An 18380-nucleotide genomic window follows, 5' to 3' on the forward strand; every position below is an offset into this window, starting at 1 on the left:
AGAGAGAGAGAGAGAGAGAGAGAGAGAGAGAGAGAGAGAGAGAGAGAGAGAGAGAGAGAAAGAGAGACTGAGAGACTGACAGACAGAGAAACAGACAGAGAGACAGAGAGACGGGGGTGGGGGAAGCTACCATGCACCAGTTGAACCCCCGGCTGGGACACAGAGCATGGAGGACAACCATGTTACAGCCTTCTTGCTTGGTTCATGCTCTGTGAGGAACTCGTGCATCAATAAACTTCTTGGTCCCCAAGGTGCCCCTCCTTAGAGCCACAGAGTACCTGTGGGGTTTTCACCTCTTTCTAGAGGCCACAAGCAAGGGAAACAGTGAGTTGCGCGGTCCACAGGGACAGTGCCCTGGGGATTTTGTCTCTGTGCTCAGGTGGTGCTGAAGTAAACACAGGCAGCTGCTTTTGTGGCTACCTCCAGGAACCTGGCAAAATGAAATATTTACTGAGTAAAACTTAGACAAACCAGAAGGAGAAAACGTGCAGCTTCCAGGCAGAACTGAAGAGAAGCACGCCAGCCCATCCCGTTGACATCCCAGGGGCTTAACTGAGGTCTGGAGAAAGTGTTTGCCTCTAATCACGGTGATGCCAAGGGGGTAAATTTGATACAGTGACTATGCTTTTAGAGCTACAGATATGCTAATCACATTGCCCTGGTTCCTGCAGCAGGATGTACAGACAAACAAACATGCTTATTGTAGTTTTCCATTGTAGGCTAAAGCCTGCTGTGGGGTGAGGGGGTGGGAGGTGACAGGGCAGTGGTAGACACTGGAGAGAGTGAGCGAAAGCTCATTGGCATCCAGCTATGCTCTTAGGGCAGGCAAGGCACAACCAAGGTGGCCAGCCATCAGGTTTTCCATTCTAGAAAGGAAATTGCAGCATTACTGTTGTGAGCGATGGATTCTCACTGTAAGTTATGTTCTTCCATTCTTTAATTTCAAGGTAAACTGGCATTCACCGGGAAGATACTGTTGACCAAGTGTGGCCTTTCATGTTTTATTCTTGACAAATCACTGTCCTTAGCCATTCGGAACTAATACTGTCAGGCTCATAGGGGCAGAGGCAGTGCTGGCTCATAAACAAGATCGCTTTGTATGTCTAAAACTTAAATCATTCCAATATGTCTGAGCCACCTGTTTCCCGTGGAGATGCTGAGTCCTTGTAAGGATGTGGGAGCAGCCATGCACCTGTTGTATTGAGGAAATAGATGGGAGGGCATGACTACTTTCAGATTTCCATCTTTGGGTCAAAGTAATTCCTCAAATAAGCATTTGTCTGGCTCCATAGCAACCTTTAAACACACAGGGCAGACATATCTACTTTATAGACGGTGTTGATTTCTTTTCTACTTCCACTTATGGAGCAGCCACCAGGCACATAAGCCTTTGTTTCGACTTTTCATCTGACTATCCTCCTGCCTCTAGCCTGTCTCTAAGATCATTAAGCAGCTGAAAGTCATCAACTCATTACAATATGATTGTAGTCACAATAAACATGCCTACAAATGTCAAAGGGCAGAGCTAATGGGATCAAGACACAGAGACATCACCGACTCCAATGACCGGGTGAACCTAGTTCTAAAGGAAACCCTTGTTTTGCATCGCTGATCTGTATTCTTCCAGATCCTGTCACTTCCTGCTGCAACTCAAATGTGGTCCATCCCATCAGGGTCCATGGACTAAGAGTTTGATCCCAGCGTGCTGGTCAGGATGTGGTGGCATCACAGCGAAAGCAATTGCATCACAGTGGCACTGCCCTCCTTGGATTAATGTTGGTCTCACGGATGGAGTTAATGCTCTTGACAGTGGGTTATTGTAAAAAGAGCGAGCCTGGATCCTCCTCGGTCTTTGGCTTACTGACTTACCATAAAATCTCTTCTGCATGCAGCCATTTTCCTCCCTGCATCTTTGTCGTGGTGTGACATAGCTAAAGGCACCCTTACCAGGGGTTGAACTAACGGAGCTGCACCAGCTTGGACTTTTTGCCTCTGAAATTCTAAGCTAAACACATTTCTTTGCCTTATTGAATAGCAGACAATGGTATTTTGTTATAGCAATGAAAAATGAAGTGATGCATTTCTCTACTCTGTGCTCATCTGAGACTCAAACACAAGGCTCTTTCCATAACCTTCAATGCCCCTAATGAGCTTCCCCCTAGACACTTTTCTTCATTCACTGTGTAGCATTAAAGAAGGCTCAGATAATATGTTTATCATGTATTAGGTGATTGGCCTATCACTAGACTTCTTTAGTTCTGGAACTGGCTTGTAAATTTAGTGCAACATTAATGGAAAACTCTTTGAAGAAATGGCTAAGCAACTCTCAAGTTTTTCTGAAAGAGAAGGAAGGTGAAAATAATACAGGTATACTTGAAGAGGGTGAGTCATGAGGGGAACATGCACTGTTGTCGTTGACCCTCGCAACTTCCTTGATGATCTTTGGGATTTTTCTGGGGATTCCTAGGTGATCTTCTGAGAGCTGCTACTCTAGACGGTATGCTGACAGCCCAAACTCAATAAACAGGAAGTCTGTTATGGCTTGAGACAGCCACTGAGTCAACAAGTAGGAAGTTTCACACTGGAAGGGTTATAGATGCTCAAGTGATCTGAGCAGTGCTTCAGACGCGCATGTGCAGTGTGATCTGAGCAGTGCTTCAGACGCGCATGTGCAGTGTGATCTGAGCAGGGCTTCAGATGCGCATGTGCAGTGTGATCTGAGCAGGGCTTCAGATGCGCATGTGCAGTGTGATCTGACTAGCGCCACCCTCTGCTAGTCAGAGGCCTAAGTGTGTTAAAAACTGCTGATTGTTAAAGATGAGTATCTCTGGGTTACAGAAATCTCTCTCTCTCTCTCCCTCTCTCTGTCTCTCCTCCCCTTTTCCCTCCCCCTCCTCCCAACCCCCTCTCTCCAAGAGACAGTAGGAGACAGGAAGAGAGACAGAGGAACACACACATAGAGATTGATTCTATATAATTTGAAATAATTTTCAAGTTATTTTCCCAGTATACTTCTTATGAGCTAATATCTTTTTTTTTTTTTTAAGGACACAACGTGGAGGATGGATTTAGAAATAGTTGAGGGGGGGCACAGAATGGAGAATGAGTATGATCAAAATACATATAAAATTCTCAAAGATTTAATAAAATACATTTAAATCATTTTCTGCAATATTTTTATTGTGATAAACATAACATTAAAATTTCAAATTAATATCTTTAACTGTACACTCATAACATTCTACAACCATCATCACCTTATTTCTTCATAACCCTTCATTTTGTAAAGTGGAAGTTTTTTTGTTTTGTTTTTTTTTCAAGACAGGGTTTCTCTGTGTAGCCTTGGTTGTCCTGGACTCACTATGTAGACCAAGCTGCCCTCCAATTCACAGAGATCCACGTGCCTCTGCCTCCTGAATGCTGGCATTAAAGGTGTGCGTCACCATGCCCGGCCTCCTTATGCTTTTAAGAACAGATCTCCATCCCTGTATTCTCTCTCTCTGCCCCTGGGAACTAAATTCTTTCACTAGAAGCACCTCTGCACAGCCCCTGCACACCAGGCATTTGCAAAAAGTCTCAGTGATTCCCAGGCTACCGGTGTGGTGCTGTCCTTTACCCAAGATTCATTTCCACCACAGACTCACAGTTCCACTAAAAAGTAAATGATATGGTGTTTAAACGGATGAGCTCTGGAGTGGGGCTGCCTGCTTTGGTATTATTCTCCGCTGAGACAAAGGCTTGCTATGTAGCCCAGCCTGGCCTGACATTCACTGGGTAGAAAATAGACTAGCTGCAGCTATGGGTACCAGGATGAAGTGAGTGCACCGTGTTTTTAAATCTATGTAAAGGCAGATGGGAGAAAGATACACTGTCCCAGCATATGAAAAGCTGCACGTTTTAGGAAAGAGAAACATCCCAAACCTGTTTATGGTAGTAATGGCGAGGGGTACAGGAGGGGGAAAGACTGAAGGTGGGGGCTTTGTGGAGAAACAGAATCTCTCTCTCTCTCTCTCTCTCTCTCTCTCTCTCTCTCTCTCTCTCTCTCTCTCTCTCTCTCTCTCTCTCTCTCTCTCTCTCTCTCTCTCTCTCTTTCTCTGCATGTGGGCTGTAGGTGGTGAGAACTTGTGTAAAGCAACTTTAAAAATGCTCTGTGGCATTACTAGATATATGCTATTTTATGAACCACCAAAAGAGGAAGCCCACACGTTCATATTCACACATACACACCTCACACTTCTTCCCAGAATATTTCTCATTGTTACATAGAGGTTACCTTTTCTTTTCTTTCCTTCTCTTATTTTTTATTTTTTTGAAAACTGAGCCCCAAAAATTATTTATTCCATTTCTTGCATTTGAAGTACTCCTCAGTGACATCCTTAGCCTGAGATTCTTTGCCATAGTCCTCAGCCACTACACAACTGCAGCCGACCACTTTTCGTGGCTCTCCCTCTAGATCGCTTCTACAGAGGCCTACCCATCCCCCCACCCCCGGCTTCTTGTTATCATCAACCTTAATCAGGTTGGTCTGGGGCTCAGCACACGGCACCTCCACCAGCTTGACGCACATGGGCTCATTGCTGTTGGATGCCAGCACACAAAGTTGTGCCTGGCCCTTGTCTAAGGCGTTGGCTGCTTCGCCTATGCCACGTGCTAGGCCATCATGGATGAGGGTGGTCTTTGGCACCTCTTGTAGAGCAGTGTTGACGTCCATTACACCTCCAGCAGCAATGCCTTCCCCGGCCTTGGCGGTGGATTACGGGTAAGGCCGGAATCTTGAACACACCTGAACCTCCTGAGCCTCCGCCTCCCGCGCAACTCGGCGGCGGCAGGAGAAAAGGTTACCTTTCTTATATTTGTGTAAAATGTGCCTAGCATGTAACCTATCCGATGTCATTTGATGTAAAGTTATTTGTTCTACATATTTTCTTCAAGAATATAGCTTTAGTCAGCTATGAACGCTATGGCTCAGCATCATAATTAGGGCATTCACACAGGCATGTGAAGACTGGGGCTATACCTCAGTGTCAGTGTTTGCCCAGCACACTCAGGGGAAGTTTCTAGTTTCATCCAGCCATGCCTTCACAGTGTATATGTGTGGACCTCCGATATCTGTGTGTCTTGTGGTTCAAGGCATATCCATCCTTTCAGCTTTTCAAAACACGTATTTTAATTCTTGAAGAATTTCTTATGATGTATTTTGATATAACCACCCCCTTTCCCTCACCAGCTAGCAGTGGGGATGCCTGCCCACCTCCCGTCTCCATGCTGAGATATTTTCTAGCTTGAGCTTGCCCAGGTCTTGTGCGTGCTGTCACAACCACCGTGATTTCATATGTTAGCTGTCCTATTGCACCGGGAAAAAGTTTTCTTGAGTCACCCACTGTCTCTTAAATCTTTCTGCTCTCTTTTCCTTGATGCTCCTTGAGTGTTGGGGGATCCTTTTGAGACATGATGTTTGTGTTTTAAAAGCTGTAAGGTAGATAGTTTCACTCTCAGTCAAACACCTGGGTAACATGACCCTGAGAAGCAAATTCTTTTTAACAAAAACCACAGTAACAACCTCAGCTCCAGGTGCTGACTGCACTTGAGCGGGGAAGCGGCACAGAGGGCTCTCATGTGTGGGCGCCATCAAAGCCAGAGAAGTATATTCTATGCCTTAGTGTGCGGGGCAGTGAGAACAAGTGAGCTGGGTGGCGGAGAACACAGGGAAAGGAATGATGTGCGTCTCCCCTGATTCTTCCTATGCAGCTCTATTCCCAACCACGATTGGATGCTGCTGCTGCTGCTGCAGCTGAGCTGCTGAACACTCCGTGGACACTTCCCTCCTGCGCCCTGGCCACCAGCTGAGACGAAATGGAAGATTCCTACAAGGATAGGACTTCCCTGATGAAGGGCGCCAAGGACATTGCCAAAGAGGTGAAGAAGCAAACGGTGAAGAAGGTGAACCAGGCAGTGGACCGGGCCCAGGATGAATACACGCAGCGATCCTATAGTCGGTTCCAGGATGAAGAAGAAGATGAGGACTACTACCCACCTGGAGAAACCTACAGCGGGGAGGCCAATGATGACGAAGGCTCGAGTGAGGCCACTGAGGGTCATGATGAGGAGGATGAGATCTATGAAGGGGAGTACCAGGGCATCCCCAGCATGAACCAAGGGAAGGACAGCATAGTGTCTGTAGGACAGCCCAAAGGAGATGAGTACAAGGACCGCAGAGAGCTCGAGTCGCAGAGGAGAGCCGATGAGGAGGAGCTGGCCCAGCAGTATGAGCTGATCATCCAAGAGTGTGGCCATGGCCGTTTCCAGTGGGCCCTTTTCTTCGTGCTGGGCATGGCTCTCATGGCGGATGGTGTGGAGGTGTTTGTGGTGGGCTTCGTGTTACCCAGTGCGGAGACAGACCTATGCATACCGAATTCCGGATCTGGCTGGCTAGGTGAGTACCAAATCAGTGAGGCAACGCTGAAGTGCTCTATTTACGGAGCACAGAACAAATACCTTTTATCGAGAGCGTTGCATTCACCCAACAATTTTTAATTTTAAAAAAATCTCATAAATATAAGAGAATCAGAATAATTGTGCGGTGAGCACCTGTACAGAATCACTTGGGTTCTGTAGCTAACTTTTCTGATCATTTCCTCATGTTTTATAGATCCATCAACACAACCTAATTGTGTGCATTTTTAAAAAGTAAGTTAGAGAAATGTATTTTAACTTGCTGTAGGAAAACTCAAGGGCCATTTAATGAGGTGTGCATCAGTACATGATATGCAAATGGCGTTTTTATAGCTACACTCTACAGACAATGCAGTCTTCAGGTCACCTTATGGAGCTAGCCGTTGATGAAGCAACACACTATGACTTGCCTCGTGGGTGCTTGGCAACATAGCCTGGCATTGATGTCTTCTTTCCTGATGTCAAAGGTAGATCTGGGGATGTAGCTCAGTGGTGGAGCACTTGCCAAGCATATGCAGGACCCTGGGTTCGGTCCCCAGTAATGTTGTTTTCAGATATTATATCTAATGCTGTCACTTATTTTTAGAACACTGGTATTTTCCCCTATGATCTATGAGAATGCTTGACTATTTTTCCCCAAGTAACTTTATGCATAGAATTTTCTATTCGTGGTTATAAATTTGTTTTCATACCTAAGCTGTACAAACTTCATTCTCTAATATGATTTTGAAATCCATTTCAAATATTATTAATAATTCAAGACACCTTCTGTAAGGTGTCTAGACATCAGATTTGATTTTATACCCAGCTCAACATGCACCCAAGGTTCTTACTCTTGTGGCACTGTAGTTAATACTCTTGAGGTAAGTTGGAGAAACACACACACAGTTGAAGGGTCCATATCAACTACGTGATTCTCTAAGTTGGAAATTTTTTCAAATTCTTCTTAAGAACTGTGCCTCAAAGAACATGTTTGTGGGGGTGAAAATCTTTGCATACTTCAGAGACCATGAAAGAAATTAGAATACTAGTGCCTGTATTTCCAGGGTACTTCTTTAAACTAAGCTTGAGAAGCAGCATACAGTTTTTTGAAATATAGTTAAATAAATAATGTCACAGTCACTGACACAAATGAATGTGTGTGGTTAGATGTGACCTCCCAACTTTCTCTCTGGCAGCGCAAGAGATAAAAATCACAAAGGAAAGAAGGGCCGCATGGTTTAATTTCTTTAAAGCTTTTTATTTTTTAAATTAGCTCCCTTCTTCGCAGACATTTGTTTCCTCCTGTGTGAGTGAAGGAACTGGACCCATAGAAGCAGATTTTGAGGGGCCACAGGTGGGAGGTTGGGGAATAACTAGCACATTTTTTGCTGATAGAGTCATGTGTGTGCCCAGCCATCAAAATGCAGGTGTCACACTGTGTTTCAGGGGAGAAAGCTTAGCTATTCATCAAACTGATTATTTCAGCAGATCTCTTGCACCTGACACTGGGTTTTTTCCCTTGCTAATTTTCTTGGCCACGTGTGTATCAACATAAGCCTGGTTGTCCAAGACCGTTCATGATTATGCTGAAGGAATGCATCAGTAGAATTGTTTCCAGTCAGGTCCGTAGAACTGTATCCACACGGGTATTTAACCATCGCGGGCTTATATTTGGAAGGGAACCCTTTTCAAGCTATGACTCTAGCTTTTATGTTGGAGACATTACAGAAAAGCCTATTCCAGGCTTGCCCATCTTCTTGGTGCTGAACTCCTGCATTGCAGAGGGTTCCCTTATCAGCCTATCACAGAAGCCAGCACCTGATGGTGAGACTCATCTGCAGGTGTGTTGGAAAGTGTAGATAACACAGCAGAAAAAGAGACACCTGGATCGTTCCGTCACTCTGTGAATGCTGCCTGCTTTTGTGAGCTGATAGTGTGTCCCCAGGAGGACTTGGTTTCACTCAAGGGTGTGAGTCCCTAACAGAAGAATTTTAATGGTTTCATGACTCTGCCTTCCAGACTTGCATTTTGATTATTTTGCCATTGTGATTTCACTCATAATTGCATTGTACGAGAGTCTCTTTAGACAAGCATTTAAATTGTTTTGCCATTTTCATTTCATCGGATAATGGCTTTGTAATATAATTACCACACTAAGTCACAGCAATGGGATCAAAATCAGAAAAGAGAGACGCGTGACCCATGCTTGATGGCATTTTGTGGATATGAATTTGCAAAATAAATTTTCATTTGCTACTAAGCATCATGTCAATTTTCTCAAGGAAAACCAGGAACAAAATATGACCTGGTTTATGTTTTAATCATTTGTGGGGCTGAGCCTCTCTTTGAGTTTACCAAAAGATTGACTTAGGGAATCTAGGGCATACTGTGTGTACATTTGTCTGTGTGCACAGATAACATTGTTAATTGGACTGGAAGAAGTGAGAGTAAATATTTAATTATCCAATGAGTTATTTCTTGGGGGAATAAATGTTGTCCTTTTAAGGCAATTTACCCTCTGTTGCTAAAGTCAATTTATTAAGCATATATAGTATGCAATGCATAATGCCGCTACCAGAAATAGGAGGGAGGGGGAGAGGGGGAGACAGAGAGTGGAGAGAAAGGGAGAGAGATTACTACTCTGATAAATTACAGTCTAGAAAGGAGAAATAGACATGTTTGCAGATTCCCAGGACAAGGAAGCAAGTATCCATAGCCAGAAGGAAAACAAGACAAACTCATTAAGGGGCAGGATCCTGAACATCTCTCCTGAAGAGATGATGGGCACTGGTCCAGAGGTGGCCATCAAGGAATAGCTTATAGATTTGGAAGAGGACAAGGGAATTATCTAATGGAAGGAAAGCAGGAAATAGGACATTGTCAAATAGGATATACAGAACGCAGCTTTTAGCAGGAAAGGAGTTCCCATTTTTACAGTCTCACTTTGGGGTCTTTCAGAAGGATGGAAATGTCCGTGGGTTATTTCTCTATTGCAAATGAAGCATCAAAGAGTTGGAGGCCATTGCATTTAAGGGGGCAGTGCCAGTGGCCTTCAGCAGGGCAGCAGTGGTTCTCTGAAAATAATGCTTAGTCGTATAGCAAAGGACAGAAACCAACTTGGAAGGCTGGAGACAGATCCGTTGGCTACTGAAAATGGTTTCGAACAAACATGGCGAACAAGGTTAAAAATTCAGGGATATGATCACAGATCTTAGACATTAGTCATCCTGCCATCCCATTGCTGAGGCTCAGGGCAAACGCTGCTGAAGGTGTCCTGTGAGGCCACAACTAAGGCCAGTGAGCAAGCACATTGAGTTCCAAAGCAGTCATGAGATATGACCGTTTCAGGTACAGCCTTGGTCCACCTCCAGCCCATGACAACTTAACAAGCACCCTGCTGGCTGCCCTTTCTTCTCTCCGTCAATGGGGCTAGCCTCTCACTCATAGACTTACTTCTTCATAGAGTCTCCTGGTGGAGCAGAGAATGTCACGTGATTAGTTCAACTGCTTTCTTGTTTAGGGTTCCAAAAATAGGTATTTAGGAATCAAGACATTATCATGGTCAGCAGTGGTTGGTACAAACCTGTTGGAAAGCTCAGAACCACACTTGATAATTAATATCAGATCATTTCATGATTAAGCACTAGGCCTGTGCTTCCTTGTCTTTTTCAAGGCAAACTCTAACCATGCTCCCTAATTCCCATGTGCAGTGGTTTTTCTGTTTTTTGTTTTATTTTGTTTTGTTTTTCGAGACAGAGTCTCTCTGGGTTAGCCTTGGCTGTCCTGGACTAGCTTTGTAGACCAGGCTGGCCTCGAACTCACAGCGATCCACCTGCCTCTGCCTCCCGAGTGCTGGAATTAAAGGCGTGTGCCACCACGCCCGGCTCCCATGTACAGTGGTAATTTTGAGCAAGAGTTTTAAAAAGCAAAGAACCAGGCTACTAGAAAGTAAAGAAGTCAGTGGTGTTAAGGAAATGGAAACACCCTCCTCCCGAGGATCAGGAGACATCTTCGAAGAGGGAGAAGAATGCCATAGGATGCTTCCATTCAGACCTGGCCTGGCCACTGCCATGGTCACACAGCAGCTATGGATACCTGCACAAGATCAGGCCCTTCACCCTTCCATCACAGATAGAGGTGGTACCCATGAGGGCTAACCTCTCCTTCAGGCACTACTGACTGCTGATGGGTGCTGGAGGAGGGAGTAGGCAGAGACAGGCCAACGGGGGGGAAAAAGGGAGGGTTTGTAGGGAAAGAAAGGGAGATAAAAGAAAGCAATGAGGGCTAATATAACCATTACATTTTGTATATATGTATGAGGCTGTCAAAAATAAAGAAAAATCAAGATTAAAAGCATGCTATGTGTATATGGGGGCCCATCCGTGTGTACATGTGAATGCAGTGCCTGAAGAGTCCAGAAGGGGATGTCTCTGGGGCTGAAGTTAACAGACAATAGTGAGACACCCTATGTGGGTGCTAGAAACCGAATTTGGGTTTTGTGGAAGAGCAGCCAGTGCTCTCAACCACTCAACCATATATCCAGCCCAGAAAAGGTAATTTTTAAAAACGGAAGCAGCAAGGACATTACACACTCAAAAGCCCTTAACTGAGCACCAGCTACAACGAGGTGCTTGAAAGGATTCTTTGGGAAGTATTTTGAGGAGCATTTTCTGATCTTTGCCATTTGGGAATTCTTTTTTTTTCCCCCAACAGTGTAACTTTATAATGAGGTGGATTTTAGTACACTGCACTCTCTCTGTGACAGTGAGTGCAATGCTGTCATCTCTCAGGGCACAGAATCGCTGGGTTTCCCTGGAGAGCTTAAGAAAACCCATCTATATAGTAACATTTAAACAGGGATCTGAAGGATGCTGGGAAGCTCACTGGGCAGCTAAGAAGAGCAGCATCCTGGGAAAACCATGTCGCTGTCGAAGGCCATGGTCGACGTGAGAGTTCACTGGGAATTTTGTTTGTCTGAGAGATGGTGGCAAGCTGTGGACATATTGTGAAAGACCTCATTGTCAAGAAAAAGCAAGCAAGAACAGCACTATTAGGTCAGTGTTTTGGGGAGGGTACTCTGACAGCAGTGTGAGAAGTGAATTAGGCAAGAGACTTACAAAGTCAGATGGACATAGGAAAGCCTACTTCACTGACGCCTAGTGATTTACAAGTAAGCTGAACAGCTCCATTCCTCGCATTCTATTCTTTATGGCAGGAGTAAGAATACTAGATCTGACTGGGAGTCTTAAGTGAGAAAGTTCTCTCTATAACGGTTAGTAGAGCATCTGAGACATCACAGAAGCTGATTAGCGATGACCGTGGCAGTCATTTGCTTCAAGTGTGGAGGTCGCTCGGGAGGTTAACGCAACAGCTTGTGCAAAACAGGTCACGACGTGGAAAGCTGAGTCGATTCGTCGTGTGAAAGATGGGGCTGGGATTGGAAGCAAAAGGCAAAAGTTTGAGGCAGGGGAGTGATAAATGTGGAGTCAGGGGTGGCTGGTAGAGGTGACTGAGGTTGAGGACAGAGGAGGCTGAGCAAACAGGAGGGTGAAGATGACCAGCGATGAGTGGACATCTTAGCTAAAGCTGGGGAGATGTGTGCTCTGAATAGAAACATCCAGAGGTACAGGGCACTTCCATACTTCAATGTGGGTCTCTTAAAATTATCCTCTCCAGACTTTAGGTGACTTCAGCTGCCACAGTGGTGCCCAGAAGGGCTTAGTGTGTCATAAGACAGCCACGGCGGAGTGGCCATTATGTGCAGAGCAAGGCATGGAACTCTGTCCCTGTTCTTAGGGGAAGCACGGTGTTTCCCACACATTGGTACCTCAGTGGGTTAGGGAGACGTGTCATCATTATGATGAGATGGGAAACATGGAAGGTTCCATTGACTTCTGTGGTCTGTGCTGAGCACCTGCTTGGAATGTGTACGGAGCACACGTTTTTCAGCTCCATGGTCCTTTCCGTTCCCTAAAACGTTCACTTAAGATCCTCTTTGGTTGGGTTACCCTTTGGAAGAGTGCTAGGCTCTCCATACTTAATGGAGTTATACCACTTTCCTGTCTCAGGCAGTAATCTATAAAGTTGCCTTTTGTTTGTGAGCTACCACACTGTAATCACACATTAAATTTCGGCATTGTCTCCATTCTCCAAACCTTATTTTTTTTTTTTTAATTTATAGGCATCATGTAATAGCAAAAGTCTCCCTGATCTGAACCTTCTACCTCAAGATCTCTGCCTCCTTCCATGTGCTCCCTTATCTCACTAGATAGTAACAGTGGGGTTTTAGCTGCTTTGCTAGAGATGCTGTGTCTGATATTCCATACACGACCAGCTCGTGTTTCTGAGATTGATTTCCTCCCATGTTTTTGTTTTTTGTTTTGGTTTGGTTTTGGTTTTTTGTTTTGTTTTATTTTTCTTTGTTTGTTTGTTTTTGCCTCTGGACTGTGAGCAGAGCACAGTGACTGTGCACGTGCTTTGGGCTGTTGTTGGTAGAACACGTAAAATCCCATCGCCGTCAGGTAGACTGGCGTGTGCAAGCCAATAATAGAGAATAATGAGGTTGTTCTTCTCTTTTAAGCTTATTCCAAATTTCTGATTATTTGGTACCTTGGGTGTGCTCTGGAAGTTAAGGTTGTTGAGTTGTACCCTTAAAGTGTACTCGGAGTTCCACAGCTGTGTCACCTGGGGGATGGTCTCTGTCCTCCATGTCTCTTCAGTGACTTTGATGGGGTTTTGATCTGTGCTGAGTGTGACCTCTGGCTCTATTTAGCCTCTTGGCTGTCACTTCAATCTCAATTGAATTTTAAAACTATTAGCTCACGAAGTCCTGCCTGTACATCTATACTAGCTAAATCTTATTTGGATTCATTATTGCCAAACAAGAAAATAAGATTAAACAAGCTATCGCCATTATAGTCCTGGATCTTCTGTCCTCCGGGCCTTTGCATGCTCCTGAGGAGAAATATTTCTGACACCAGAGAAGATCAAGGTAGCCTGAAGAGCATCCAATGATCTAATTCAATGTCACAGGACAGGAAGTAGACAGAAGCCTCATGGCACATTTTTGAAGCACCTGGTGCTGTGCAGTCGATGCAAAGGTTTTAGAGAGGAGAATGATTCTAGCTGCACACCACTATGCATGCCCTCTATCCCACAGTAGGTCCACTAAGGTGGACTCCTTCCACCGAGCAACACTGGGAATGTACATCATCCCATGGTGGGACCATCTTCAGTTAGGCATAGTTTACTACGTTTCCTAGGCATAGTCTCAGCATTTGGGAGGCTGGAACAAGAGAATCAGAGTTGAAAGGCAGCCTGGGCTAGACAGTCTCTGTCAAGAAAACAAAATTCAAACCAAACAAACAAACAACAAAACATAGACAAAAGAACCTGGTAGAAGTATAGCTCAATACTGCCCATGTAAGCATGCTTGAACAACTGGGTTTATGCCCCAGCACTGTTTTACAAAAACAATTACAGTGGGAAATTTTAACACATCACAAAAATAAAACACATACAAGCATACACCTGTCTACAAGAGCACCAGATCTCATTATAGATGGTTGGGAGCCACCATGCAGTTGCCGGGAATTGAACTCAGGACCTCTGGAAGAGCAGACAGTGCTCTTAAGCGCTGAGCCATCTCTCCAGCCCACCTATCTCTTTGCTGTGTTTGGGGTGAATGCTAGACTTGATGAACAGCTCTGCACAGATGAGGATGGAGGGAGAGCTACTTTCCAGGGTCCTGGTAAGCTCCACTCTTAGTCAGTGATGGCAGCTCTCCCAGAGTCCCCTAAGCAATTTCAGGATAATTCAGGGCGCCAGTTTTGCCATTGTGACATCTCACAATTATGCTGGACTGGTGATTTCTCCCTGGACAACATTCAAAGGAAGGATTTGGGTGCCATGAAATAGCCTTAAAAGCCAGCAGGGACCAACATACAACCTCAAACATTCTGGGGTTAATTATTAGCTTACTTGGAGTCAGATAATCATAAAATGTCACTTGCTGATGGAAATTTTTGCTATATGAGATTTTTTTAAAATCTTAAGCTCACCCCTGTAAGAGCCAAAACTTTTTGTGCTAGAACTAGGGTTTTTATATGGAACTCAATGGCCATTTGTGTAATTTCCAAATATCTCCAAAGCATAGCAAATGAACAAAAATCATAAATAAAAACCTCTTAGGGTAGGGTATAGCTTACTAGGAGAGGTTGGAACTGCCTCCCAGCAATAATTAACATGCTGAGTTTTAGTTTTCAGACATGTTAACACAATACAAAACAAACGTGCAAATAGGACCACTTCCTGATTAATGAGCGCAGCCGCTGTAGCACGCGTTCCCTCTGTGTTCCTGACTCTCCTGTCACTGCTGCCTTTAGAACTGTGCCTGTTTCACCCCCCTGATGCTCCGTGCTGTGGTGAAAGAGGCTGGATAACTAGGTCTGTTGATAAAAGCCAACAGCTCATGAGCGTCAACTCAGCTTTCCAACCAGGGTCTTGTGACACTCATCTGAGATGCAAAGAAAATCAAGTCCAGACATGAGGCAAGTGAGCTAGGGATGTCAGCGATTTGGCATCTCAGTCCGTTAGCGTGAATCATTTTTCGCTCATCTCAGATAAGACTAGTGACTGCGTACCAGGTAAAAGACGCAAGTCATCAGCGCTTCATCTTGTCTCTATAGTCAGAACAAATGATGTAAGCGTTTGGAATTGATTTGAAGTAGAAGTCCTTACTCATTGAGACACGGTCCCTGCCTGTTGCTATTCTTTCATCCTTTCAACTCCCCTTCTAAGGGGCCTGCTTGCCAGTCCTGTTATTTCTAGGACGCAGAGGGAAAGGATTCATATTTTGTCACTTCCTATCTACAACTAGTTAGTATACAAGCTAGTGTGGACTCTTGGATGTTTGTTTGTTTCTCTGTGTAGCTTTGGTTGTCCTGGAACTCTCTCTGTCTCTATAAACCAGGCTGGCCTCAAACTCACAGAGATCTGCCTGCCTCTGCCTCCCGAGTGCTGGGATTAAAGGCGTGCACCACCACACCCTGCTTAGTGTGAGCAAAAGGAAAGTAGAGATATTAGAGTTTGTTCTTAGCCGTCTGCATGCCTGATACTCTCATATGACTCACTGGTCTCATCTCACTTTATTGGAGTCACATCCGGTGGGTGCCAGAGTTTAGGAACGTGTGCGTCAGAACTCGGTACGTGTGTGTCTTGCTGCATCTCATTGTGCTACTCTTATCCAGAAGTGAAATTTGAAACTGGGTCCCCCTAGATCAATGCTTCTAAGACATAACAGCGCATACAGGGCCCATGGGTTACTTATCATGAGTGTGCAGGTTTTGGGCGCTGCAGATCTGGAGTCAGCCTAGGATGCTTAATGCTGTAGCTGCAGGTCGCGACCCTCACTCTGAGAGGTACGCGTTGAACCCTGCGAATTCTGTCACTTTTAGATCTTCCCCACCAACATCAGCAGCAGCTGTGGTAAAGATGTAAGTGGTATTTTGATTTTAAACAGTGGTCAGGATAGGGGGTTGGGGAAAGAGCAGTGTGAAGTGGAAATGTTTTTCTTATTTACCAGCATGCAGTAGCATCCATGGACAGAGGAGGCTACAAACCATTTCAGAAAAGGCGGGGTTTTTTTTTTCCTAACAGCCAATATCAACAGCTGAAGGATGCAGGGTGCACAGTTTTTCTATTCTAGTGGATAGTGGCTATGTGTTCTATGCTTTTCCCTTCACAGTGGGAGACTCTCACATCTCTAACCACATTTACAGCCACAGATCCTGCTGTTGGCTCCAGGTGTGTAGGGCACGGTGTGACTTTGCTTTGTGGAAATAACTTCTGGGTGTCAGTGTCACGGTGATGTGGTTGTAATACGATTCCTTCAGATGAGGCCCTGCCCATCCAGCCACATGAAATTAAATGAGTTTCCTGTGTGTAATCTCATTCTCTCGGAAGACTATAAACCAGAAATGTGAAAGGTACAATTGTGTCGGACCAGCTGCTTGAAAACAAGCTGCTCACAGGGGCGAAACAGAGTCTTGCTGTGGGTATCAACTTCACATAAACGCGCTTGCCCACTTGGAAGTAGATCACACAGGAGAGAGGTGGATGCCCCCACCCAGTGCCTGCGTCCATTTCATTATGTCTATTTTCTACTTAATTGTTGTGATATAAGAGGAGGTACACAGGAAGTCCCACCCCTAGGGGAGGAGCTATTGGTAATTGATAGCTTCTGGGAGACAGGGTATCATTTTGCTTTAAGAGTGTTGCCTTTGTTAGGTCTACAATGCTCCAGTGGAAGGACGCATATCCATGACTACATAGAAAACACAATTTGAACTTAATATGTGTTTTTTTTTTAAAGGAGAGAAGTTGAGTGAGAAGAGAAGGTGGGTGGCAATGGGAGGAGTTGGAGGAAAGAGGAAGATGGCCAAAATTCTCAAAGAACAAATATTAAGATCTAAAAAAAAAAGTAGTAATGCAGGTAGAAATTCAATTAACAATGTCTATATGAAATCTACCTTTTAATGCAGCATTTCTCAAACAGAAAGGACACCAGCAGGGGTCAGTCCACCTATTCATCACACTCTTAATAAATCTATGCAAGGCAGTATAGTCTATAATGTGATATACAGTGATCAACCAGATACAGACTTTGCATACAAGGTACTTGTTTTCCAAATAGTGCAGGCACCAGGGTAGAGATTTATTCTATCTGAAGCAGGAGTGAATTAAAGGAAAACCTCAGAAGAGTGTAGTATGTGACGTTGGCTTGGAATTCTGGGTAGAATTGGAAATTCAGAAATGAGGTCAGTGACAGCCGATTGAGAAAGCGCACAAATGCATGGTGCTCCTGGACTGCATTTCAGCTCAGCTGAGGTGATAAGAAGAAGGTAACTGGTGTGTAGGAAGATATGGGCAAGAATTAAGAATCTCTAAGACTATCTTCCTGCAGGTTACCCTTAGCATACAATAGTGCCTAAGTGATAAGTGATGGCCAGTGCATTTCCCTTGCTTGAGATGTCAACCAAGATGTTCAAGAGAACCCATCCAAGAAGGCATTTGGAAGCCAGTCCTGGGCCTGCTTGGGAAACTAGCCCTATGGATGGATATTGGGGAGAGCTCGGAGTAGAGGTACCATTGAGCCCACAGGGTGGGATGGCATGTTGAAGGCAAGAGAGCACAAGATGTTATAGGCTAGGATAGATCTTTCATCAAGGCTTTTCAGAAAAGAGAGAGGAATTCTTCTGATAAGTAGGCTGAAGGTAGGAAAAGCCTCAGCTGCCTGGAAATAAAGAGAGGAAAGAGTAAAGGAAGAAGATGGTTGAAGCTGTTGTGGACTTCTGGGACAGAACTGAGAGAGGGGTCCTGCAGTGGTGGTGAGAATGCTAGTGCAGAGCAGGTGTGGGGGTGGAGGCGTTTGGGGAGCTGAGAGGCGGAAACACAGATATCAGATTCAATTTCCTCCTCTAGGCCTTCCATATGCCCCTCTTTGCTTTCTTCCACATTTATAGCCTCCAGCTGCATGGTGGTGGTGCATGCTTTTAATCCCTGATGGGAGGCAGAGGCAAGGGAAGCTTTGAAGTTAAGGCCAGCCTGGTCTACAGAATGAGTTCTAGGACATCCAAGGGTACATAGAGAAATCCTGTCTCAAGAAAACCAACCAACCAAAACAAGACTACTCTAATTCATGGCCTCTCTCCCTCTTTCCCTCTCCCTCCCTCCCTCTCTCTCTCTCTGTCTCTCTGTCTCTCTCTGTATCTCTCCTTCTCTTCTCTTCTCTTCTCTTCTCTCTCTCTCTCTCTCTCTCTCTCTCTGTGTGTGTGTGTGTGTTCCTAAATATAACTTGGATAATTATAATGTGACGCATATGTTTTCAGAGCAAGAGAAGGAAAAAAGTCTGTGTTTTAAATTTTGTTATAAGGTACTTTGGTATA

General features: G+C 44.7%; 2 protein-coding genes across 2 annotated transcripts in view; one reads left to right on the forward strand and one right to left on the reverse strand.

The window, feature by feature from the left end:
- Nucleotides 1–18380, forward strand: part of SV2C (synaptic vesicle glycoprotein 2C) — a 145744-nt gene that overhangs the window by 29257 nt on the left and 98107 nt on the right. The window contains exon 2 of the mRNA XM_084802714.1: nt 5749–6433. Coding sequence (XP_084658840.1) covers nt 5854–6433 — 580 coding nt within the window. The 5' untranslated portion in view covers nt 5749–5853. The remainder of the gene's footprint in view (nt 1–5748; nt 6434–18380) is intronic.
- LOC311608086 (small ribosomal subunit protein eS12-like) lies at nt 4331–4762 on the reverse strand (the record flags this gene model as incomplete). The annotated part of the gene is made up of 1 exon (XM_084800358.1): nt 4331–4762. Exon 1 carries the CDS (start codon nt 4709–4711, stop codon nt 4331–4333), a length of 381 nt encoding a protein of 126 aa, XP_084656484.1. The 5' UTR covers nt 4712–4762.

The sequence above is a fragment of the Acomys minous genome (assembly GCF_964271855.1).
Source record: "Acomys minous genome assembly, chromosome: 11".
NCBI classification, from domain to species: domain Eukaryota; kingdom Metazoa; phylum Chordata; class Mammalia; order Rodentia; family Muridae; genus Acomys; species Acomys minous.